The sequence below is a fragment of the Podarcis pityusensis genome (assembly GCF_964106645.2).
Source record: "Podarcis pityusensis genome assembly, chromosome: 3".
Taxonomy (NCBI): Eukaryota; Metazoa; Chordata; class Lepidosauria; order Squamata; family Lacertidae; genus Podarcis; species Podarcis pityusensis.
The window spans coordinates 15,863,087-15,890,528 of NC_138026.1; the positions used below are offsets into that span (position 1 = coordinate 15,863,087).

The 27,442-nt window shown below is 41.3% G+C and overlaps 1 protein-coding gene across 5 annotated transcripts in view; it reads right to left on the reverse strand.

Moving 5' to 3' along the window:
- KIF16B (kinesin family member 16B) overlaps positions 1–27,442 on the reverse strand; it is a 116,269-nt gene that overhangs the window by 20,264 nt on the left and 68,563 nt on the right. For 4 of the 5 annotated variants that reach the window (XM_080998897.1, XM_080998896.1, XM_080998898.1 and 1 more), the window contains 4 exons: positions 24,212–24,370; positions 23,103–23,208; positions 21,467–21,517; positions 17,543–20,526 (listed from right to left, as the gene is read on the reverse strand). In XM_080998897.1, the coding sequence (XP_080855023.1) occupies positions 18,475–20,526; positions 21,467–21,517; positions 23,103–23,208; positions 24,212–24,370 (2,368 nt within the window). In that variant the 3' untranslated portion in view covers positions 17,543–18,474. Of the gene's footprint in view, positions 1–12,556; positions 12,647–13,053; positions 13,177–17,542; positions 20,527–21,466; positions 21,518–23,102; positions 23,209–24,211; positions 24,371–27,442 lie in introns of those variants that run through there. The other variant, XM_080998900.1, reaches the window with a different exon arrangement.

Consider the following 27,442-nt stretch of genomic DNA (forward strand, 5'->3'; position numbering starts at 1 on the left):
GATACAGAGGGGAAAGGATGTACATGGGTAGCTTGCTTGTACAGCATTAATGGCAACAGCATTCTCAAACTCATTTTTAATATAATTGTGGGCAGAACAAGCCTATGTGTCAGGGGTTCAGGGACAGAGGCACAGGGTAGGCAGGAGATGGAGAGCGATGGGGATGAATCCCAGGACAGCGAGGAAGAGGATGACAATGACTCAAGAGATTCCATGAGTCTTTCCAGCGAATCAGAGGATTCCCAGAAGGGGGCGCCGGTGGTCAAGGCCAGGGGAGCCCCAGGGGGGACGTGTCAGGAGCAGGGGGCCAGCGGGGGATCCCAAAGTGGCAGCTGGGCGTCAGGACCAGCCTCCCCGCCAGAGTGCAGCGAAGGGGGTGGAGGTTCCAGTGTATCAGGGGAAGCAGCTCCGGCAGCAGAGAAGGGAGGGAGGTCGGAGCAAGCCACCCTCCCGGAAGGGGAGGGGAGTAGTGAAGGGAGTAGTGTAACTGTCAAAAGGAAAGTTAGAGGTTGGGCGCGCGCGCCAAGTTCAAATGTGGAGGCGCGCGGAAGTACAGGGAGCCCGGAGGAGGAGCCAGGTCCCAAAGCCCGCAGGAGGGGGCAAGAGCAATCTGGGGATTCCGCGTCAGGGGAATCCAGGAGGGGCGAAACCCCAGCGGGCAGGAAGACCCTGCGGAAAAGGAAAGAGAGGAAGAGGTGGAGCAGCGCAAGCCTCTTAAACTGGTGCAGGGGAGGGACTGACTCAGAGGGGACTTCAACGGTCTAAGGGTAACAGACGTGGGGCTGCGCGCCTCGGATGTGAAGCAAACAATGAACTGCAATAAACACTTTTGTATATAAGAAGAAATTGGCGTTGGTCTTTTGTGAGCTGAGACTTGAGGCAGCCCTGACACTATGTCAGCCAAACTATCACAGAGTCTTGTGCCTTAAGGTTACTTAAGTGTAAGTCCCACTGAACCAGGTATGTTTGGCATATTATTGCACTACAAATGTTTTACAAAAGAACTGAAGAGGTCATGCGTATACTAGATTATAACCTATGGTTATAACCTAAACCATAGGTTATAATCTAGTATACACAAGACCTCCTCAGTTCTTTTGTAAAACATTTGTAGTGCAATATTATGTCAGACATACCTGGTTCAGTGGGACTTATACTTAAGCAAATGAATTCAGCAGTAAGGCCTTAAAATGCAAAAAAGCAATTAGGGGAAGGAATTCAACATTACAAATGTTCCATCAGCCTAAGCCCAATGGAGCCACCTCACTTCTCCTCCCCCTGTGTGCTGTTTTTTTGGGGGGGTGGGTTTCCACAGATACCCGAGCCAATGAGGGTCATGGGGGGAGGTGAGGGGGAGAAGTTCTGTTGCGCTTGTGTAAACCCTTGCATGGGCTTCTGCTAGCAAGACCAGTTAGTTGAATCCGACCCGATATGCTTAACAATCCTTCTTCCATTCTTTGGAGACAATTTTTTAGAACTGCCTAGAATTCTAAGCCACTTTGTCATAGACTCAAAACAGCTTCCAAGCAAGCAAGCAAGCAAAATGGTACTTAAGATAGCAGGGGGAATGCAACAAAAAACAACAACACCCCAAAGCAGTTTTTACTGACTCAGGCTTTGTTCGTGCCACCCACAGAGCCACAGCAGTTAGCTGAAATAGGTGTTCCTTGCAGCCTTTCTCCAGAGGCAGCTACCAAGTTCAGTTTTAGAACTCCGCAGGAAGACTGTTCACAGCCTCTGGCAATTATGATAAAGGCTTTGCTTCTCCTTGCACTGATGAAAGATGAAGCAGGGCCCCATTTGAGGAATGTAATTATGATAGCAGCCAAAATAGGCAGAGGTGGTTTCTACGATGTGTTGATTCTATGCTTTGAAGGGCTTTAAAATTCAAAGTCAGCATCTTGAACTGGAAGTGCCTTGGCAGTCAGCATAGATAGACGTACCAAAGATTGTATTCAGGAGGCAGGGGCACAATGTGGAGCAGCTGATGTCTCCATCTCATCACATAGAACACATGTATTATAAGACATATATATTAATAATACACACACACACACACACACACACACACACAAATACCCCTCAGGTATTATGATGGAAGAAAGGTGGGATATAAATGCAACTATAAATAAATGAAATAATAAAAAAGCAGTGCCAGTTTTTTTTCATTTTCAAAGTAGAAGAAAGTCTGTTTTAGTGCCCCCAATACAGATTGGGGGTGTGAGAGGGGGAACTTTTAAAGAAAAGAGAAGCAGAGTATGAGCAGAAATAATTTTTAATGTTTCATTATTACTTGATTTTTGTGCATTAGCCTTTCAAATCTACAGAGAGAAATATTAAAATAATGTCACTTTAAGCATTAAGGTATTTAACATTTTCAGGCCTAGATTTTCTCAGTTTTTCAAGGGCTATGTCTGACTTCTGATCCTTTGTCCTGGTTTCCAATGTCTGATTCGAGAAAAATCAGAAGTGGTCTCTTTCTGTAGATAGTCAGGGGCTGCTTCACTTACTTTTGAGCTTATAATGAAAAGGGGGGAAAGTGTCCTAGTTTAAAGTTTTTGAAGTTTAAACAAGTAACTCAAGCCTCATCTTCTAGAGAAGTCCTGAAACTCCTCGAGTAAAGGAACTGGACAAAAAAAAAAAAAAAAGTTCTTAAGTTGGAAGTAGCACTATATATTTGGAAATTTGACAACTCTTATCTTTCTTGCCTTGGAAGATTTCTCCAGTAACTTATTTGAGGATAAAACAGCTTTTGCCTACATTTCTATGGAGCTTTCAAGAGGCAGGGTAAGAAAGGCAAAACTGCCTTACTTATAGCTTCTTACAGCAAGCAGCTCTAAAACAGGTCAGAAGGGGAAATATAATTTGAACAAACATTTGATTAAAAAAGCCAATTAAGGCAAAGTAAAACCTTTTTCAAACTTTTTATAAGGGAGAAGACTATCACCTATTTCAGATCAGGTCATATTTCTGAAACACAACAGTTCAATCAAATCAAGGGTTTCTTTCGTCCGTTTGCTGTCCTTGGTTCTGTTTGAAGAACACCAAATCTTATGGCCTAGGTCCCTGAACCACTTGTACTGTCTTGGGAGGTGACAATGATGGGATGCAGGGCTTCTTATTGTCACATCTGCAATTTACGGAAGTAAGTGCATGACTGGCTATGACCTACCGAATGGAAACTGATCTCTTTCCCCTTGCCAACCCCCAAAAGTAGGGGTGCTCTCTTTTTTATATTGGGAATTGTTCTGTTAAATTCCATTTCCTGATGGCATCACGCTTAATATCTGGTCTATAAATTATGGTACAATATTTTCACCATAGGCTAAGTAGACATTAATTAAACTAAAAATGACAGCATGGCTTGATTTCCATAGCCAGAAAAAAATGAGCAGAATCCCACCCACTTCCACACAGACTTGTAGAGGAGATCTAGACACCATGGTTTATTGCATTATTATTTTAACATCGGTCTGCCCGATGTTATTAAGGAAACAAATTAAATTCTGCAGAAAACTTTTATCCAGATTAGGGACATCTTTCATTCCCAAAAGCAATTTTTTGGGGGCCTAGCTGGATAGAGCAGTAAACACTAGTAGTATCATGGATGATAGGTAACATCATTTGATAAATGACTTCACCATTGTGTTCATTATAAGTAGTCTAAGGTAGTGTTCATACGCAGAATTCTAATAAAAAGTGAGTGGAATGCAATTTAGAAGTTCATGCAAACCTTTTATAGTGCTATAAACACTATGGAGCCTTAACTGGATTTTAAATTGCTTACAAAAAAAATCAGGACTAGTAAAGCCACGAGCTATTTACAGAAATAAATTTACCATAGAACCAAGTTTATTCCCTCAAGTCATACCAGTTTTATCCTTATGTGTTCACTGCCCCAGCCCTTTTTACTTTGCTTCATGATAAGGTAAAGGTAAAGGTAAAGGTAAAGGACCCCTGGACGGTTAAGTCCAGTCAAAGGCAATTATGGGGTTGCAGCACTCATCTCGCTTTCAGGCCAAGGGAGCTGGCGTTTGTCCATAGACAGCTTTCGGGTCATGTGGCCAGCATGACTGAACTGCTTCCGGCGCAACAGAACACCGTGATGGAAAACAGAATGCACGGAAACGCTGTTTACCTTCCCGCCGCAGCGGTACCTATTTACTGTATTTTTCCGTGTGTAAGACGCCGCCATGTATAGGACGACCCCTATTTTTTAAACCCAAAATTAAGGAAATTAAATTGTTTAGCTTTTTTGGGGGGTGGGGGAGGTCACTTCCGCCAATCGCTCACCCGCCTGCCCGCCACTTTCGACTGCACACCTTGCTGCAGCCGCCAATTGTCTGCCCGCTCGCTGCCACCAACAGCCCACACCCGCCCACTTGCCGCAGCTGCCAATCGCCTGCCCAATTGCCACAGCCACAGCTAATCGCCAGCAGACCTTGCCGCAGCCACCAATCACCCGCCCAATCGTCGCTGCCAATCTCCTGCTTGCTGCTGCCATTAATCACATGTCACCCCTCTGCATTCCCTATCCGTGTATAAGAGGACACCCAATTTTTGCCTATTTTTTAATAGCAAAAAGTATTGCCTTATACACGGAAAAATACAGTATCTACTTGCACTGGCGTGCTTTCGAACTGCAAGGTTGGCAGGAGCTGGGACAGAGCAATGGGAGCTCAGCCTACCGTGAGGATTCGAACCGCTGACCTTCCGATCAGCAACCCCAAGAGGCTCAGTGGTTTAGATCACAGCGCCACCAGCTCTTTTTACTTTGCTTCAGGATATGATCAACTATATCCACTGGATTTCAAAATATGCTATGCTAATACATATATATTGTTGTTGTTGTTTAGTCATTTAGTCGTGTCCGACTCTTCGTGACCCCATGGACCAGAGCACGCCAGGCACTCCTGTCTTCCACTGCCTCCCGCAGTTTGGTCAAACTCATGCTGGTAGCTTCGAGAACACTGTCCACCATCTCGTCCTCTGTCATCCCCTTCTCCTTGTGCCCTCCATCTTTCCCAACATCAGGGTCTTTTCCAGGGAGTCTTCTCTTCTCATGAGGTGGCCAAAGTATTGGAGCCTCAGCTTCAGGATCTGTCCTTCCAGTGAGCACTCAGGGCTGATTTCCTTCAGAATGGATAGGTTTGATCTTTTTGCAGTCCATGGGACTCTCAAAAGTCTCCTCCAGCACCATAATGCAAAAGCATCAATTCTTCGGCGATCAGCCTTCTTTATGGTCCAGCTCTCACTTCCATACATCACTACTGGGAAAACCATAGCTTTAACTATATGGACCTTTGCTGGCAAGGTGATGTCTCTGCTTTTTAAGATGCTGTCTAGGTTTGTCATTGCTTTTCTCCAAAGAAGCAGGCGTCTTTTAATTTTGTGGCTGCTGTCACCATCTGCAGTGATCACGGAGCCCAAGAAAGTAAAATCTCTCACTGCCTCCATTTCTTCCCCTTCTATTTGCCAGGAGGTGATGGGCCCAGTGGCCATGATCTTTGTTTTTTTGATGTTGAGCTTCAGACCATATTTTGCGCTCTCCTCTTTCACCCTCATTAAAAGGTTCTTTAATTCATCCTCACTTTCTGCCATCAAGGGTGTGTCATCTGCATATCTGAGGTTGTTGATATTTCTTCCGGCAATCTTAATTCCGGCTAGGGATTCATTCAGCCCAGCCTTTCGCATGATGAATTCTGCATATAAGTTAAATAAGCAGGGAGACAATATAAAGCCTTGTCGTACTCCTTTCCCAATTTTGAACCAATCAGTTGTTCCATATCCAGTTCTAACTGTAGCTTCTTGTCCCACATAGAGATTTCTCAGGAGACAGATGAGGTGATATGCTTCAGGATATGCTCAGCTATGTCCACTAGATTTCAAGATATGCTATGTTAATACATATATATTAGGTATATTCAAGTTTATGAAAGAGTCCCACGGATCCAAAGAGTGCAAGCCAGGGATCTATAAAAGCTTTCCTGGATCCAACCCACAGCCTTTATAGTCAACATCTTGTTCTCACAGTTGCCAACCAGATACCTGTAGGGAAGTCCAGGAGCGGAACATGGGCACAAATGCCCTCTCCTACTCATGAACTCCAGCAAAAGGTATTTTGCTGCTTTCAATGTTGGAGGTAATCTGGCCACCATGACTTGTAGCCATTGGTGGCCTTTCCTTTTAATCTTTTAAAAGCTGTCCAAGTTGGTGGTCATCAACACATCTTGTGGCAACAAGATTCCATAGCTCAGCTATGTACTGTGTACTACTTTGACTCTTCCCAACATCTGGTTCCTCTGTTCTCTAGAACTGAACATAGCTTTTCTATATGTGGCCAATTTTTTTTTGGAATCTTTCCTAGGTAACGATAAATTTCTCTTTCCAAATACAGTGGTACCTCGGGTTAAGTACTTAATTCGTTCTGGAGGTCCGTTCTTAACCTGAAACTGTTCTTAACCTGAAGCACCACTTTAGCTAAAGGGGCCTCCTGCTGCTGCCGCGCCGCTGGAGCACGATTTCTGTTCTCATCCTGAAGCAAAGTTCTTAACCTGAAGCACTATTTCTGGGTTAGCAGAGTCTGTAGCCTGAAGCGTATGTAACCTGAAGTGTATGTAACCTGAGGTACCACTGTACTCATCCAGCATAGTAATGAATTAACTACTACAATCTGAATGTATATCTAACATATCTATATTGACGATCATCTGTTTTGTTTTTTAAATGTAACTTCCAGCTGTTCACTGAGGGCCAGGGACACAGTACATTACACACACACTTTTTTAAAAGCATGTGTACAACAGGCTGCTGCTCAACTTCCTGTTGAGGTTTTTTTTTGTTTTACTTCAAGTGCAATATTATTATTTGTTTATGTGCCTCTTCTCTCAATTTGACTGACATCCTGTGCCCTTTTAAAATGTGCTGGTTTTTTGAGGTTGTTGTTTTTATTTTGATTATATATATGATGGATTTATATTCTGTTTTTGTTCTGTGAACCGCCCTGAGACCTTCGGGTATAGGGCAGTATATAAATTCAACAAACAAACAAACAAACAAACAAACAAATAATACTGTTGTTTTTTCCTTTTTGCAAAAGCTGTCGCCGGCGCTCCAATCAGAACTGGAACAGCAGATCAGCAAATAGCTTCTCCAGAGTTTAGGAGTTATACCTCCCTCCTGTCATGCTCTAATCTGGGTCAAATTCCTCCCATCCCTGCAGCAAGGGAATGCTTAATTTTATCTGGATTGTACTATTTATCTGAGCAAAATAATAGAGAATTTTTTTGGGGGGGACTGAAACCTTCCCAAATTTTTACACTTAACCTAATTTATGCTGAAATCCATTTAGTCCAAATTGCACTAATCAACTGCACTACACAAACAGTTTTCAGGGATGCCAACTAAAGAGGACAGTTGAGTATTTACATGCAACAGAGCAGCTTATATTTTCCATTTACAATGGAAATGCTACAATTATTTTACGCTATTAGTTTTTAAATACCAATAAGTAAAGTAAAAGTAAAGGGACCCCTGACCATTAGGTCCAGTCGTGGCCGACTCTGGGGTTGCGGCGCTCATCTCGCTTTATTGGCCGAGGGAGCAAATAAATAAAGTACCAATAAATACCAATAAAGATGCAAACAAATGCAGAAGTAAATAAATAAATAATCTTCTTAAAGCCCGGAATAGTTCTTTCGTGACCTAACACCTTCAACACAGTTGTAGTAGCATTCCCCCCCACCCCTCTTTAATGCCCCAAAGGAGTGTTTTAAAAGCAAAACAATTTTAAGCAGGGACCAATAGGGGAGGACAGAGGACGAGATGGTTGGACAGTGTCCTCGAAGCTACCAGCATGAGTTTGACCAAATTGCGGGAGGCAGTGGAAGACAGGAGTGTCTGGCGTGCTCTGGTCCATGGGGTCACGAAGAGTCAGACACGACTAAACGACTAAACAACAATACTGGCACTCTTCATACCTTAAAACATTTGCTTGCGGCTCAGTTTGTAGAGCATGAGACTCTTAATCTCAGAGTCATGGGTTTGAGCCCCACATTGGGCAAAATATTCAGGGGGGTTGGACTAAATGATCCTCGTGTTCCCTTCCAACTCTACGGTATTCTATGATTTTATAAATGTGATTATCAAAGGAGAACAGGCAAGAATTATAAATTATTGTAAGGCTATGCTCGCACAATCCTTTGCTTTTTAGTCGGCTTCCCCCACTAAATTGATAAGAATGTATTGACTAGGTTCTGACTGGTGTGGTCATTATGTATTCCAGTCACAGTCCTGAAATTGACAGGGTCTCACACTCTGGCTTCTATGTGAAACAAAAATCTCCATAACCACATTAGCAGGCCCCTCCAAAGATGATTTTACAGTCCCCTCTAAAGACGATTTTCTCACTGCACAGAAGCTCAGCTGGGTAACATCTGGCAGCATTTATGAAACCTTCTTGTCTTATGAGACCAAACAGTGCTGTAAATTTCAGTCACCATTGCCTCTGAGAAATGCTAATAATGAAAGCTCATCAAAGGATAGCAATAATTCTTAGTGTTGATGAGATGGGTGTGTTTCTGACTTCTCAGAATTAATAGCAGGCCCCAGGGTCTAAAAGAACAGCTGTCACATAGAAATATACCTGCAGACAAACAAACAACCTCCCTTTAAGTTAAATCTGGTGTGAGTAGTAGCAGCAGATCTTCAGAAAGGGAAAAGGGAGGGGAGTGCAATTTCTGCTTTACGCCAAAGCATTTTTAATGGTATTTAAGTTTAGAAAATCTATACTGTGTTTATACAAATTGCACAAAGAGCTGATTAACCAAAAATATAACAAGCAAATTTCAGATAAGCCTAAGGTCTTCTGCAATGACTATCTCTTTGCTCTTTTTAGAGCTCAAATCACCAACATTGGCAATACACCCCAAAACCAGGGAAATATTGTCAAGAAGGAGATCTTCAACATCAGGAACTGAGAGACAAGCAGCAAAGGCAAGAAATCTGTACCAGCTGGAATTTTATTGTTATTATTGTTACTATTTAAATTTATTAGTCACTTCCCTGACATAGATGTTAAGCAGCATGAGAGATAAAATTGAACTGAAGGCTCCATGGGGCCAAACATCAGTCCCCAAGCACCACCTCATGAAAACAACATCCAAGTAGACCTGGAAACACGACTGAGGGATGCCATCCCCCAGGGGCCCTCATCTTGTTTTGCCACTTGAGGAGAAATGGAAAGTGACTTCTTGCCTCACAGCATGGGTACTGGTGCTGACTTCAGGCAAGATCCCTCATGCTCTGCAAGATCTCGCATGATCTTGACGAGACCTTGCTGGAAATTGGTACCGCTTCTCCACCCCGAGACGGCGGCCTCACCCTACCCAATGGCTAGGCTGACCCTGCCACCCACCTGTCTCTCCAGAAAAATGCCACAGTCATGGTATTGAAAGCCACTGAGAGATCAGGGCTAAAAGGGACAGGCTTCTTCAGATTCTCTCCTGACAGAGAACTTCCTACAGGGCAACTGAGGCGGTTTCCATACCCAAGCCGGACCTGAACCCAGCTTGAAATGGATCTAGAAAATTTGTTTCAGCTTGGATTTCTGGACCACCCATTCAAGGACCTTGCCCCAGAAGGAGGGAGTTGGTGACCAATCAATAATGGCTTCAATTTTCTAGATCCTGTGAGGGTTTCTTAAGGATGAGGAGGAGGCTTGGTAAATAAACACCATGTACAGCCCTGTAAATAAATAGAATAAAATAACCGAGCGTATTCAGCTATTAATTGGTGGAATTCATAAACCGAATTATATTTATAAGCTCTTTGCTACTGTATGGAAATATAAATAACAAAGCACAACAGAATGACTCAGTGTGTATCCTTAGGGTCAACAAAAAGCTTAATTTCCTTCCCCCTTCCATTTTATCCATTTCTATTTGCTGTCCACTTTTCCTCAAGTGTTGATTCTATGCAGTCAACATGCACATTGCTTCTTTATAGCATTAGGACCGTGTTGTGAAGCGCCATTTTAATCTAACATGCTACAAGGTCAGGAAATAATGAGTCTCTAAATGCCAGCAGACATTTAGGCATGATTTAATACCAAATGCATAATTAATACCCAAAGTTTAGTGTTTGACACCACCAACATTATTAGTCTTGAAGTGAGCACGTCCAACATTTTGACTGGATGCATTCATATGGTCATCAACATCAACTTGTTTATCTGACTCAACAAAATAATATGCTGCAAAATTTCAAAACTGTAAGATGACAGCACTTCTCTTTTAATAAACTGTTGGAATTTTACCTCCCATGATAAATCAATATTTCAATACACTTCTTTTGGAAATGCGGTGGCGGAAACATGAAATGCATCTTCAGATTAAGAATACAGAGGCAGTAGCCCAGAACTGAACAGCTAATGAGCTATAAAGTTCACCTCTACAGGACATTGCATAAATTAAGCAAGCATGCATGCATTTCTCTATGTACAATAAATATAAATCTGGAGTTAGAAGATTGTGAAAAAGAGCCCTGCTAAAATAATGAGCGCACAGGATTTGGGATTCTGCGCCCCCCCCCCCCCACTTTTGACATTAGATATTTGAATTTATGGAACTTTAACCATTCTTCTACTTAAATAGCAAGAGTGCTATTTTAAAGCTCACCAAAAACCTCTGTAATCATGGGGTTGGATCAAAAAGTAAGTGCACATACAGAAGCATACCATTTCACAGAGACATTTAAACTGCATTATATTCATTTACAAATATATGCAAATACAATAAGCCTGCAACTTATGTTGGGGCTACGAACTGGGGAACGTGCCTAAAGCCAAAATTCATATAGTCAAAGCACACTGGGTTCAGTGACAGGTGGGATTGCCAAAGTCTTTTTTCCTGGACGCCTTCCCCACTTTTCCATTTCTTTTTTCTTTTTTTGCCAAGCGTGTAAAGCTGAATGCACACAAGTTAAATGCTCATACGTTGCAGGCTTATTGTATGCATTTTTAAACTACTAGGTACTTCTATACCATAAACCAGGGATTCAGAAAATTGTCAATGGCCAGGAACACGACAACAAAAACACGGGAGCTTCTACAACGAAGCATATATAGAAATTGAATTTTAGTACAGTGGCACTTCGGTTTTTAAGCATCTCAGAAGCCGAACGTTTCGGTTTTCGAATGCTGACAACCTGGAAGTAATTGCTTCCATTTTCAAACACGCCTCAGAAGTCAAACAGCTTCCGCTGTGTGTTTTTCTTCTATTTCCATTGACTTTGCCGACCACCCTTTACGCCTCAGTTTTTGAACATTTTCGAAGTCGAACAGTCTTCCGGAATGGATTACGTTTGACAACTGAGGTACCACTGTACTGTTAAATTAGCACATTTCCCTTTAAGATCTGCTTCTCTTAACTAATTTAACTACAAATACTCAAAAAGACACCTCAGTCAATTACATTATTAAAACACTGTTGGCGGCAGGGATGTGTGTGTGTCATTTTGTAGTGAAGAGAGAATGTGCTTTCTGTTGTAACTTTAGATCAGAAGACATTTGTGAACTTCTGTGGTGAATGTGCACAACTGATTTATAAACCAATACTAGAAGAGGCAGACAGTTGAATACTGCATCATGCAGTAATCCTCTAATACTCTGAAGTTCACTTCACTAGAGTTATGAATAAAATGTCCAAAGAAAGATTACCTCCAAGCAACTATTGTTCTTAATGGATAAAACACCTGTCCTGAAAAAGAGGACATAACTGCATCATTGTGCCCTTTTTCACTCTTGAGCTCTACAATGATCATCTGGAGGCAGCCATCCTTTCCCCTTTAAGATTCTCACACTGACTGGGGAAAGCTACTATCATATTGTATGACCTGCACTGATCTCCCCAAGTTTTCCCTCAGCTACTAGGAAACCAACAGAAGCTGTGGAATAAAGAGGATTACAGGCACTTTATGATCCACTGCTTAGTTTTTCTTCTGCACTTTTTTTTTCTTTTTAACCGAGGATGTTTCCAAATCCTTATTTTATGCTGCAAATCATCGTATTTATATATTAAATGCATGTTTCCAGAAAATTACATAGAATTTTTCACAATTAAAAACTACAACAGAATGCTGGGAAAATACAAGAGAAACGGTAAAAAGGTAATGCAGAGAAAGATTCAGTATGTTCATGAATTCCTCTACACTCAAAAATTTCAGAAGGAACCAACACCCCAAATATCTATTTTGAACTTTTGTTTCAGTGATATTATAAGAAACAACAAAATCCTTCTGTAATTTTGGTAGGCTTCATAGTGAAACAAACACACACACACACACACACACACAGCCTTGTAAATGATAGCACAAAAATCCTTCCAGCGCTTTCTCTGACAAAAGAAGGAAAAGGAACAACAGGTAAGTAAAAGACTGAATCATGGTAGCAGAGATCCTGAAAGGATCATTTTTAGTGGAAATACAATAAATTGTGTGTTCCTGGAGCAGAAAAGGCAAGATGAATACAAATGTAGATATAAATTAATTAGAAACTTACCTCTGGGTATTTTAATTTTAATGTTTGATGCATTTCCCTAAACCGACTGTACCGCCTGAATACTGTCCACGTCTCATCGAGGACTGATATCTGTTATGCAGCGGTGAAAAAGAAAATAGCAAAATTAAGATGAATGAAGCATATATAGAAACACAGATACTATGGCTCCCTGCAATGGACAATTTTCTCCCATCAAACTATTATTATCGGGACTGGCTCATCTTGTACATGGGGAATAAATGAACTCATTGATACAGGATTTGCACGAGAGCCACATCCGCACAATTGACTCAGTGGGCAAACTGACAACAGAATGCAGAGCTGATTTTATAATAGTAAAATCCATAGAGAGTGCCCGTGGTTTTAAGCTTCCTATAATAAATGCATCTAGCTTAGATTCTTCATGAATCCCTGTAGTTCTCTGTCTCTCCTCCCACTCTAACACACACACACACACACACACACCTTTCATTTTAAAAAGAAGTTAAATTTCTTACCTTTATTTCATATTCACAGTGCTCATCCATCCCTTGTCCACAAAGGACATAGCGTGGAATACTAATTTTAACTGGATTCTTTAGGTCATCTGGGTTTGTTTTAACAGAGCGACAGATCATTCGCTATCAAATGAATATCAAACAGGAAGAACAAATTAAAACCTGCATCACTTCATGAACAACAGTCTGTAAGGCCAGAAATACGTTTTCTGACAGAAAAGTAAAATAAAGTAAGATTGTTATTATTATTAAATGGAGGGTTTATGAGAAGCAAGTGGTAATCCTCTTGCGAATGTTCTTTCAGGGGCAGAGAGGAAAATGGAAATAATCTCTGCAAGTGTTGTTTACTCTTTTTGCAACCTTAAGCACAATGAAAAACAGATAATAAAACTTTATAACCACTTTTATGATCATGTAAGAAACACATCTAAAAGCCTGTCTGTTGGAAGGAGGTGGGGAAACAAATTCTGACAATTCCTCTTTCTCCTGAAAATCTCTGACAGAGGTTCTGAGAACCTCTGGAACAATGTGGGAGATGTTGCAGGGTCCTGAAAGGAAAGGAGGAATTGGTGAAAATTACTTTCCAGTAGGAGCCTCCACTGGATTGTAGCCTCTTCCACAAAGTGGATCCTCTCCATATACAGAAGGAAAACTCAGAATGCAATCCGTAGTCACAAGCCTTTCTGATCAGAAAGAAAGTAACCTTTGCTGCATCAAGGAAAGCTTAAAGAAAGCTGGCAACTTGCTATTCCTTAAAATTGATCATTCAGTTGGTTTTTCTATGATTTTACTAACATATTTATTAAAATATTTCAGCATATGGTGAAAGTAGCAATCTGCACAAGATTACGAAAAAAGACTTCCTATTATTATAAAAAACTATTTTTAAAAATCATACAGGCATCAATAGCTTTATCAACTGATGTAGTTTAAGCCATGAAATCAAGGCCTATGCTTACTGACACTGCAAATTTTAGTGCTTCTCATCATAAAACCATGTGGGTTTTGAAAGTTCTCACTATCTCCAGATAGCACTTGGGTAGCTGCCCTAGACAATGTAAGCGATCAAACGCACAACAAATTCGGTGGTTTTACTTGACACCACCTATAGAACATCTCTGTATAGAACGGACCTCACTCTTGAGGAGTCCTTAAAATCTTACAAGCATAGGCTTAGCAAAGCTTGACAAAATAACAGCACACAGAAATGTTAACGTAGCAAACAACAAAAGAATTGGTTAGATAGTTCTGTAGAAGTAGTGTCTTGAGGATGGGTCTCTAAAAATAAATCAAAGCTGCATGGACTCAGAATGCATGGCAGCCGTGCAAGATTATATCGACAAGGTTGTTTGTTTTTAAGGAAACAGTGATAAATAACTAGCAGCGGGAGGAAACCTATATAGAGTAACACTGGAGGGAGATGCACCACACTCTCTTTAATGGTGTTCTGGGAGGGATAAAAAACAGCAGAGACCTGTGCCGTGAGAGGGTCAGAGAAATAGTGCAGACTATGGCCAAGGTGGAAAGTCACATTAAATCACACCTTAAAACAAACTATGTGTGTGAGCCAGTCTATGAACGGCCTCATATAAGGCAGGAGTGTACCAGGGAGGGCAGAACTATCAGCCAGCTAGACTCTGGGATGAGTGGAAAACATGGATTTTATCACTTATTCAGGCAACTCTTCTCCAGCTAAATCAAACATGATGAGCCCTGCTTGAGCCACGCATAGTCCTCAACTTATGAGCTCCTACCTCCCCTCATATGCAGAGATTAGAAGTCTCTATTCCCAGTCTGTGTCGGCTAATAGTTTGCAAATCCATCCAAACAACCAATGATGGTTTGTGCTTGCTTGCATACCTAGCTTGTGGCCCTGGCTTGCAGGCAAGGACAAACCATCTTTGCCCGTTCTCTGCATGCAAGGGAAGAAGGTAGCACAGAGACTAAGGAAGTGGTTCCCAATCGTTGCCTGCCCACAGGCTACTTGAAAATTGTCAAGTGTCTTGATGGATCATTGTAGCAATCGACATTTTTATCATTCAGGAACAGAAACACCCTCATTTTGGGAGGAAAAAGCTCGGGAAATAAACATCCTTTTATGGGCTGGTTCCATACACATAAATACATACAGTGAGGGGGGGGAAAGTATTTGATCCCCTGGTCTTGGTCACGGTGGCTACTTTGGAATCTGCTGGATTGATTGCTTCTGTCGACAGGTGTCTTTTTGTACAGGTACTGTAACGAGCTGGAATTACAGGTAAAAGACCTCTCCCTTACAGCAGGTGCTTCTAATCTCAGCTCGTTACATAGTGAAGATACCAGGTAGCCTGACATCTGGCTAGTTGATAGGGGATCAAATACTTATTTCACTCATTCTAATGCACATCAATCTCTGACCTTTGTCCTCTGGGTTTCTGGGGTTTTTCCTGTTGTTATTCTGTCTCTCACAGCTACAATAAACCTACCATTAAAATTGTGGAATGGTCATTTCTTCATCAGAGGGCAAACAGGCAAATTTAGCAGGGGATCAAATACTTTTCCCCCTCACTGTAGCATGCATAAGAACAAAGCATTTCCACATTCTTATTATTAATTGAATTTATATACCACCATCTCAGGGCAGCTCACAGAATATGTAGACGCACCTTTTCCCCTCCAAAAACTAAGGGGAAATGTGTGTGCGTCTTATGGAGTGAATGCAGGCTCCATGGCTTCAGCGAAAGCAATGCTGAAGAGGCGCTGCGCAGAGAGGGAAAGCTACGCAGCGCCCCTTCAGCGAAGTGGTAGAAGAAATGGAAGGGGCACGGTTTCTCCTGCCGCTTTGCTGAAAGGGTGCTGCGCAGAGAGGGAGAGAATTTTTTTTCATTGTCCCCCCCCTCTAAAACTAGGTGCGTCTTATGGTCAGGTGCGTCCTATAGAGTGAAAAATACGGAATGTAAGAGGGAGGGATACTGCCTCCCTCCTCCCTCATTTTTGGAGCTAATATGACAGGCTGGTGCTGGAGGAGGAAGCCAAACCACCTCTTGGACATCTTTTGAATACTATTTAATTAGATTGCATATGCACACATTTTAAAAATACAGCCTTGGAACTTCAGAAAGTTTACAAGGAAGATTAGAGAGATCAGAAACATAAATTAAAAACTAGCCAATAGAAAATAAAAACCTACATTAAAATTAAAAACAGAAGCAACGCCAAAAATAATAATAATGTAAAATATCAAATACTTGATAAAATAAAAAATATATGACTAAATTGGTAGCTAAAAGAAAATAGCACCAAGTGAATGTGTTCACCAACAGGGTGCCAACACAAAAAAGGCTGCTTTCTTGATAACCACCCATCTAAACTTGGAAGTTGGGAGTTAAGCCAAACCTCAGAGGAAGGGCAGGAAATAAATTATCATTCTACACGGTAAGGCTGCAATATGTACACTTCTCTGGGTCAAAACTGCAAGGAATTGGTGGGGCTTCCTTAAACAAAGATGTCTAGGATAACTCTATCCAAAATTAGCTATCCTTGGCCTGTATTTGTTTTATTTCTCTCCTGGGCCATATACCTGCAGATGTGACGTTGGTTTCAGGGTAAAATGCACATAACAGGGCTGCTGCAAGTTGACTTTTCGGTTCCCTCCTCCCTGTGGCACTGGCTCTAAGAACTCCAAAATGTTCCATTGAAGGTCCAGGGACCCTGCCGAATGGGAGCGAATTGTGGCATGGGGAAATGGGGGGGGGGGCTCTTTAATTAAAGTTTAATCCAAATTCTTTACGGCATGATGCCTTGAAGATGTTGCCTGCAATCTTTTATAAAGCAGTATGCTAATTTGGATGAAAATAGCATATAAAATGGGAAAATAAACCAGTAAGACACTGAACAGTCTCACTTCCATTACAAACTGTAGTAGTAGTAGTAGTAGTAGTAGTAGTAGTTGTTGTTGTTTTTAAAAAACAAGAAACAAAGTATGTGGGTATCCACATTTGTCATAGTTCCACATATTTATGCAACAACAAAAAGTTACAAAATGAAGTTTTCCCTCAAGAATTTTGTGCTGCGTTAGAATGGTAACTTGCCATTTAAAAGAAGAAAACCCAGCTCAGTGGCTACTTTTCCTTAAGGCTATTATTGATATTATGACTCTGTCTGTTGAAAGATTTAGCCGTAATGAGCATAAAGGTGTCATTTGAGGACATAGCATGAAGATTAATTTCATAACACTTTTCTCTTTGATACTTAAATAAATGCTGGTTTCAGGGCAGATATCATAATTGTTTCTTATGGTAGTTTCACGTATTACTTTCCCTGTCAAGGCAACTCATCTCCACATGGGGACTGTAATGTTTGAAAAGTGAATCGGGTGGTTTTTCATTTTATTTTTGTGTCTCAGTATATACACACTGTCCCAGCATTTACACACTAATAAGCGAGCTATGCATTGACAGTTTCAAGGCAGTCCACAGAAACAAGAAATAAAAACACCCTAGCAATCAGATCATGTACCAATGAAAGTGAAGGCAGCAAAAGTTTTATTCAAGAGGAGCAAAAGGGAGAAATCATTGCATCAGCATTAAACCCGCAGACAAGCTGTTGCTTTCCATTAAATCATTTTTGGATTAAGGCAGAGAAGCAAATCTTTACATGACTTCTGACTGCTAGTGTTGTATTAAATCTTCCCTGTTCACACACAGATCAGTTGCCACATCTACTGATGGTTGTCATTGTATCTCCAATGTAAAGTCATGCCTTCCCAAATATGAAAGTGTTCCGAATTGAAGATACAAGTGCATGAACATGAAGTACCCAAAACTCAGTTCCTATATTTTTTGTCCGAAAGAGGGCATGAGGATATTAGTGCCTTCCTCTCCTACCATAAAGAATATTTAAAACTGATGCTTAACACCAATAAGGTAAAGGGACCCCTGATCATTAGGTCCAGTCGTGACCAACTCTGGGGTTGTGCGCTCATCTCGCTCTATAGGCTGAGGGAGCCGGCGTTTGTCTGCAGACAGCTTCCGGGTCATGTGGCCAGCATTACTAAGCCACTTCTGGCGAACCAGAGCAGCACCCGGAAACGCCGTTTACCTTCTCGCCGGAGCGGTACCTATTTATCTACTTGCACTTTGACGTGCTTTCGAATTGCTAGGTTGGCAGGAGCAGGGACCGAGCAACGGGAGCTCACCCTGTCGTGGGGATTCGAACCGCTGACCTTCTAATTGGCAAGTCCTAGGCTCTGTGGTTTAAATTTCAGATACATCTTGGATGTAGTGTAAAGCAACTCTGAGCTGAAATTTTTGCATGACTATTTCCCTAACACAGCCCTGCTTGCTAAGACTTAAGTATGTGTCTCATCTGAGAGATTATTTACATGAAAACACACATTTGATTTGCATTCTTTTGAACATAACATCTAAAAAGCACCCAGATTTACTGTCCTGTCAAATGCAGCATTAGCTTAATGGCATCTTCATTTGAACTGAAAGTCAATTTCCAGATATATGGTGGAGTGCTAGGTTGGGCATGACAAAAGTGTGAAACAGTTCTCAGTTGGGTAAATGCCTCTCTCTGAGAAATGCAAGCCAAACTGTGGGATGAATCACAGCCAACCTTACCTGCACGAGAAAATACAAGCTCAATTTCGATTAGATTTTCTTTCTCCAGGACAACTATACACTTGAGCTCACTCAAATGACGCAGCTGAATTTTGTCAAATTGCAATTGGTCAACCAGGGAATGTAAAGGGCTAGGAACTGGGCAGAAGATACTCTCTTCCTCTACAAGACCTACATGAGTATTTGTAAGGACTAGTGATCGGATTTTGCCCTCTAGTTTTACTGTTGTATAGAGCAGTATCTGAATTTCTCCTAAAGGGGGCTTGTTGATTCCCATGTTTCCATGGAGCATGTACACCAGATCAGCTAAATTGGCCTCAAAGCTGCATGAGAGACGCAAACCATTTTCAAAAACCAAATCGGAGATTGCTGAAGCCCAGTCAAGTGAAAGCTGCAACAGATCTCCTTTCAGGAGTGGGTGATTTAAGTAAGCAGACTCAGATGATGATATTACAAGGCTAAGTATGTCATGGCATATTCTTTGTGTGAAATATTTGTTAAAGGTAAATATTTTCATTATATTTTCTTCATTAGAACACAAAAGTCTGATGCTCTGTCCAGCATAGCCAATTTGGATTTCTCTTAATGTAGTAATTGGGGAAACATGAAAAATTTCCAGAGAGTCCTGACTGCTCTCCAGTGGACTGGCTGATGTAATAATGGCATACAGGACTGAACCTAGTAAAAGCAAGCATGCAGGCTCTGGTCCAGTTCTGTTACGGTTTCCTACAGCAATCCAGTAGATTCCTTTTAACTCATCAGGTTTGGCACAAATTTCTGGCAAGATATAGGTCACATATTGCAACAGTTCATCCTGAGAGCACAGCTGCAATTTCAGAAGCCCATCTGAAAAGCACACAAAATTTTGCTTAAGCACAAGGCTAGTTTCCAGTTTTCCCCTTCTGGGAAAGTAAGTATATCTCTCAGAATGATCTGCTGTACACATATCAATGGAAATGCCGGAGTGTAAGAACTTCATATCTTCATCTTTTTGCACAGGACTTCCTGGACTGATACTTGCATCATGGAAGCCATTCTTCTTCACACCTAAAAGAAGATTTAACTGTATTTTTTTAATAAATGGAAAGTCTTTCACAAATGACACCATTTGTGTACATGTCTCATTTTTGTCACACAGACTGGCCAGACCTTTGATCTGCTTAGAAAACCAGCTACGCTTAAACACTTTATAGTTGGTATCACTGTAAATACTGGAGAATTTGCTGAAGAGATGTCTCAGCCCATAACTCTGCTTTGTTCCCACATGGGACTCTGGGAGAGGTCTCTGACTGGCATTCGTAGCTCTCTCATCTAACTGCTGGTTTGGAATCTGGGCACAAATTTGGGGGATCTGGTTACTGTGTTCTCTGAGAGCGAGAGAAATGCAAGCTCCAGACTGATGTTTGGCAGAGGCTAAAAGTTCTGAGGGAGGAATACGGCAGTCAACAACAAGATCAGATTCTGCTCCTAAACTACTGGGTTCCCAAATAGTAGCAGCTAAGCCTGTGATGTCGAAATGAGAGCATGCAGATTTGCTTTCTGATGAATGAATCATTCCATATCTGTCATGAGCCTGAAGATGAAAATCTGCAGAATATTTGGAGCAAGTTCTCTTGCTATTTATGACTTTGGGTTGATTCGAGTCACATTCATTACTGCACAGCCAGCTGATGGATTCTTGTCCTAACTGTCTTGTTTTATTTGTAGTTTTTTGAGTCATGCAGAACTCCGGGACTCTTCTCCAATGAGGATTGAATGCATCTATGCTTTCGTCCTGCTTACTGATGTCTGCTATTCTTGTATCTTCACTTGTGTAACATTGGCTGTCATTAGTAGGTAGAGCGAGAAAGCCATAAAGGGGCATTTTCTGTTTAAAATGTAAAAAAAAAACCAAAAACAACAAGCACAAAAAGGCACTTCTTGTGTTTAACTGAAAATGTATTCTCATGTAAATTTTCAGATGAGGATTTTATTGTTTTGTTCAACTCTGGATTAAACAGCATTGACACTACGTTAAATCAGTGGGATCAGTTGTGATTCCAACCCATAATTTCCCTTTAGCATAATCTTGCATTTCGAACAGTATCCATTTCACTTAGGTAAATATTGAAGGATCGATCCACATCCCTAATGGCACAGCTACCGATTTGAAAAATAAAACTGAAATTTACATTATCAGTCCCCCAAAAGAAGCAAATGTTTTGATAAAAATCGCCTAACCAGCTTTGATAAAAAGCTGTTATTTAAGCATGTATTTTTGCTCGGAAAACAGGAAGGAAAGTATATTAGAAGAAGCAAAGAAACTTACTGTGAAAACTAAAGTTGGGCATCTGCAACAGTTTGCATGCAGTATTTCTGCATTATGACTCATCATTTGGAAAAGTGAACTTTAATTTTTCCAGACTATATGGGCCATGCACAACTGACTAGAAGAGCGTGCCCTCTCATACCAATGACATAGGTTGGAATTCAGAGCAGCTGATTGACTGATTGATTGAATCTAAGTTGCAGTATATCAGGGTATTCAACCAATTACTTACACCTAAATATATAAACATTGTTTCTAAATTATAGATCGCTGAAACTGTTGCAGTGTCAAAAATATATATATATATAATAATAACAAACTATGACCAACCAAAGTTTTACCATAGCAGAAGCTTTAATTTTAAGCCTTATTCCATTGGCTATTAATCTTGCAGGAATACAGAATTATAATTATGCTGCAAAATGTTAAAGAAATTTAATTACAGAGCATGCCATAATTTAAGATGAGCACTTCTTCAAGATGACAAGCTATAACTTACCTCATACTTCAACTTGCGATGAGCAGTATCGTTATAAAACTTCTCGTTATCCTGGAAATCAGGCAAAGTTCAAATGTTCAGAAGAGCGGCACAAAAGTAATCAAGACAACAAATGGCCCGGCTCAGCTGGGATATTAGCAATGCCAGCCTATTTAGTCCAAATACTCAGATTTGGCAAATGGAAAATGTACCAAAGTGAGCCCATGGTAGTCTGCCTATCCCCACAAAGCTCACTCCCACTCTGTAACTGTAGCAAGAGAACACAATCCCTGGCATCAACACCGCAGTAACGGTCTATGATGGGGTACACTCAGTGCAGGCTGAAAAAAACACACCTTACTAGCCCAGAGATGGAAAGAAGACAGAGTCCCTATCAGAGAAGAATGGCAGATAAAGTTGATGGACTATACTGAATTGGTAAAAATGACCAGAAGAATCAGGAAGACCAAAATTTTAATAAGGAATGGGGGGAAATATATAATTTACCTTAAAAACCATTGTAAACAATTAAAATTATTAGGAGGATTGGAATAACACTTGTAGTTTAATGTTAAATTTTGGGTATAATGGAGATTTAATAGATTTGGAGGACCATAAAGAAGGCTGATCGCCAAAGAATTGATGCTTTTGAATTATGGTGCTGGAGGAGACTCTTGAGAGTCCCATGGACTGCAAGAGGATCAAACCTATCCATTCTGGAGGAAATCAGCCCTGAGTGCTCACTGGAAGGACAGATCCTGAAGCTGAGGTTCCAATACTTTGGCCACCTCAGGAGAAGACTCCCTGGAAAAGATCCTGATGTTGGGAAAGATGGAGGGCACAAGGAGAAGGGGAAGACAGAGGACGAGATGGTTGGACAGTGTTCTTGAAGCTACCAACATGAGTTTGACCAAACTGCGGGAGGCAATGGAAGACAGGAGTGCCTGGCGTGCTCTAGTCCATGGGGTCACGAAGAGTCGGACACGACTAAACGACTAAACAACAACAACAACAACAACAACAACAACAACAGATTTGGATTAATAGGCAATATGCAGGAGGAAAAGGTTAATAGAAGGACCCACAAAGGGGAGGAAGGAAGTTCAGGAGATTTTTCGGAATTCTCTTTCTATGCTGGTTGGCTGATAATTGTAAATTTTTAAAATCTGAAAAACTCAATATTATTCTTTTAAAAAAATAACAACACCTATACCTTTCCAAGCCTCATGTAGAAGGCTGTTTTGTATTCTCTCGTTGCTCTCTTCCACTTCCCAGCGACAGGTTCAGGAAATACACATACACAAGGGGAACACGGCAACATTTTGTTTTATCATTTATCATTTACAAATTATTTGGCACCAGCTGCAATAACCATGTTGTCAGGGATTAAATTGAGGGGAATAAGTGGGTCTGATTGCATGTACAAAACAAATGTACTTCAGAGAAGCAATTCAAACTCCATTTTACTGCTGCTTGAACCATTGTGCGAGAAAAAGGGAAGCAAAAGCCAAAAGTGTGTGGTTTCTCTCTCTTTTCTGAGTTGGCAATTATCAACGCAAAGACGAATATGAGGGGAATACAACTTTGTGGAGACATTCCCCCTCCCCGATGTGATCATAAACTCATGCTTAGGGACAGACCAATTATATTTTCTCACCTTTGAAAGTTCTGCAGACTGCAGGAGGCTATTACTATTTTCTCCACATGTATAGTGTATGTTTTGAAGACGTCTTTGAACTTCTTCTTCAATAAAGGCATTTATTCTAGATATTTTTAAAATTGCAAATAAAAGAGAGAAGAATTACTCAACTATGTAAAGGACCATTAAGGCTCTGTCCCCTAGGTAACCTTGAACAAAAAGATTAAGTGTCTTTTGATGGTTAGAGATAGGGCAGGATGATGGAAGTGTTAATAATGAACAGATTTATGGTCTTAATATATTGTTACCTGTCCCGAGACTTTGGAAGGGACAGGCTACACAATAAATAAGTAGTACATTAGTACAGTCACTTCAACTGCAGGAGGAATTGCTTGCCTTGCTCTTAAGTTTTCTGCACTTACTAATTGCAGTAAAGACAAGAATTAGTGACAGCCAATTCCCCCATTAAGTTAAAACATCCAGTGGCAGCCATAGGCTGTAATTATCCATTAAAAATCTATGAAAGCTTTGCTGTTGCCTTCAGTAGCAACAGGATTGCTTCCACAGCTTTCAGCATATAATTCTAGTTCCCACTGTGAAATTTGCTTATTTATAATAAGAGAAACCATTATCGTAAGAGTTGCTAGAGAGAGCACAGTCTTGGTTAAAAGCAACAAAAGGAAGAGCAAAACGGTGCACACAATGATAATGGTTTTTTTTAAAAAAAAACACCTCAAGGGTGCTTACGGGGGTGGGGAGATTTGGCTCTCTGTATGCTATTGGGTAATATTTTATATTCTCTTGATTACATGGCATTAAACAGATTTCCCAGCCGCTGTGGAACTACAATCATAAAACGCTGGGAGCCCCTGGGCTCTGTTTTTAAGAGACCAAACTCATGAGTTTACCTCAGGTAAAATCAAACAAAGTTCAGAGTCTTATTTGGAAAACATTTCAAACGCCTCAAAGCAAAAAACTGTGCCATTATACTTTGATTACAATGAGAGCATTCTTTTAGCAGTGCTATTAAAAGACATCCATCTAAAAATACTTCTGAAGAAAATTGCATTATAGGTTTTTTTTTTAAGATGTAGAAGTTGGGTTGGGGTAAAACCAGGAATACATACCTGTCATCTACCAATGGAATAAAGTGGGACTGCGATTTTGTAACACTAGAAGGGGAACTGCTATGGGACAATCTCTCTTCTCCAGCTCCTAGGGACCCTTTTTCAATCCCATCGCCTTCATATATCTTCTGCTTTAACTGCTGTATTTGCAAATCCAAGCTGTCGGCAAAATTTCAACACGTATTATTTAAGATGCATCAATACAGTAGGGTTTCTTAAAGCTTTGCTGCGGTAAACTTCCTTAAGAAAAGCTGCACCCCGAACCCCTTAGTTTCAGCCTATAGAGACAAAATAAATTTAGGTAATTTTCAGCTGGTAGGTAATTCTTATCCTGGGGGTAAGAAACTAAAAGCCTGTGAAAAACAGGGGTGTTATTTCTTGTCTCTGGCACAATCAATAAGGTGGTGGGTGAAAGGGTGGAAAACTCATACTAAGCTGGATTGTAAGAGGGTCTCCCTAATAATAATAATAATAATAATAATAATAATAATTTATTATTTATACCCTGCCCATCTGGCTGAGTTTCCCCAGCCACTCTGAGCGGCACCCAATCAAGTATTAAAAACAATACAGCGTTAAATATTAAAAAACTTCCCTGAACAGGGCTGCCTTCAGATGTCTTTTAAAGATAGGATAGCTTTCCTTCACATCTGAAGGGAGGGTGTTCCACAGGGTAGGCGCCACTACCGAGAAGGCCCTCTGTCTGGTTCCCTGTAACCTTACTTCTCGCAATGAGGGAACCACCAGAAGGCCCTCGGCGCTGGATCTCAGTGTCCGGGCTGAACGATGGGGGTGGAGACGCTCCTTCAGGTATACAGGACCGAGGCCGTTTAGGGCTTTAAAGGTCAACACCAACGCTTTGAATTGTGCTCGGAAACGTACTGGGAGTACTAATAGACTGCTCATATATGGACCCAATTTCAACAGTGCTTACTGCCTCCAATCATACTTGTGTCTAATATGGTAGACACAAAAATGGAGCCAATATGGTTTGAGAAGAAATTAAATCAGGAAGTTATTCCATAAGGGGCATTACCTTAGACTGTAACATTCTTTTTGTCAATATATGTGCCTAAGTAGTCATTTGTCAACAAGGAACTTCATTAGGATTTAAATATATTAGTTAAACAAATGAACACTAGTAATTTTCACAGCAAATATCTTAGTCAGCTCATTAAAGTTAGATTGATTCATGAGTCTTAGGCCATTAGCAACACTTGAGTAACCCTGCCTCATTTCAGAGCATCAACAACAATTTCAGCAATTGAGTCTCCAGAGGAACTGGCTGAAGTCAAAAGATGCCATTAGATTCAAACAAATGAACACAAACATGTTTTTAAATGTTCAAGTATTTTAGAAGAAGGCAAACTTAGTTCAACAGAGCAGAAAGACCATGCTTGGTGGGTGCCTCTTTTAAAACTAGAAAACTAGTATGCTAAAAAGAACAACTAGGTAGACAATTAATTTGCTTCCTGTGCTTTCAAATGCAAGCAGCCTTGCATATCCTGATAGTCCAAACGGCTTAAAGATCACTCAAAATGATCATTTTGAAGGGTTAAATGACTCGTGGGTACTTTCCAATTCCCCTAGAACAGAATTCTATGATTCTATGAAAATTTGAATCTAATACTTGCACTGGACAGTATTTAAGAACTTTAACAATTCCCCTCCACCCACTCCAAAAGTAGCTTCTTGCTACATGTATACATGCACAGCTGATTCAAATTCAAATTTTCTACTAGAGGGAAAGAGAAAACATCACTCATTCCTTTCTGCAGAACTGCTGCAATGTTAAATGAGCAAGATTATTTGTTTAGACGTATGGTTTGGTCCACGTCCAAAAGAGCCAAAACCAAAATCTAAAGTTGTATCTTCATCCCACAGTGATTCACTGGAATAGGAATTTAACATCTCCCCCACAAACTAAAAAAAGTTCTTACTACAAGAAGCAATCTACAGCTGCCATTAGTTTGGAGGCTATCATTCCTGCTGAACTGAAGTTAGGCTTGTCCGTGGGTTTGTTATTTTTCTGCTGTTTGTGTAATGGTTATAATTCTTAATGTGCAACTGGAACTATACAGAAAAATCCGGAAGGTAGAACACTGGCACAATAGAAGTTTAAAGAAGTTTTCAGCTTTGCCCCTCAGAGACTGGCCATCCATCTGCCCCCAAAGAGGCAGTTTAATGGCCAAACTAGACACAACATTTAATGGGTCTTTGCCTTCAACATGCACTCCTGGAAAAAATGCAAATAACATCTGCTGGGGTGGTACTTAGCAGAATCCTAGGAAATGGGGAGTGAGTTTAACCCCTTTCCTTTCCTGCTGTTGTCGTGACAATACAGTGGAACCTCGGCTGTGGTATGCTTCGGAAGCTGAACAATTCGGAACCCAAACGCCGACAACCCGGAAGTGAATGCTTCCGTTTTTGAATGCGCCTCGGAAGTCGAACGGCTTCCAAGGCGCATTTCTCCATTTTTAAAAGGAATTTGCCAACCGGCAATTGCGCCTCGGTTTATTTAGCTGCTGCTAAATAAAACTGCGAAGGAGGATCCTGAAGAAGGGGGATTGGCAGTCTCCAAACACCGGAAGCACCACACACATGCGGCTTCCGACAAACACGCAGCTCCACACACAGGCACACAAGGAAGGAAGGAAGGACCTTTGCTCTGCAAAGGGCACCAGTCAGCTGTTTCCTATCGATTAAGGGAGCTATACACGCAACAAACCACCCCTGCGGGGCAGGTACTTAAAAAAGGGAAAGGAGGGATGCAGCGCAGGGGTGCAAGGGGAAACGATCTCCTAAGCAGAGAACGCTGGAAGTAAACCAGCCCACAGGGCTCAAGGCAACTCACCCACTGGTGCAGCGGCTGACTTGTAGAGTCTGCACCCGGTGTTCGCCAGCTGTTCGGCAGAAACCCTCAGAAATACTCCAAAGTAGAGCCACAATCAAATAAAACTAACTAAAACTAAAACCCACAAACAAAGCCAATGCCTGAGCAGCCCTGCTGACGACCACCCAAGATTGAGGAAGCGAGCCAAAGAGGAAGTCCTCTGGCTCGCTCCTCCATTTAAACGGCTCCGGCCATGCCCCCCCCCCCAGCCAGCGGGTTGGCTGGTCGGGCTCTGACATGGCCACAATCCCCCAGGGAACAGGGGACAGAGTCCCCCGCCCCCGGTGGGGAGTGGGTGGCCACGTGGTCCACCGCAACTCCTCCCCACTGGGAAGTGG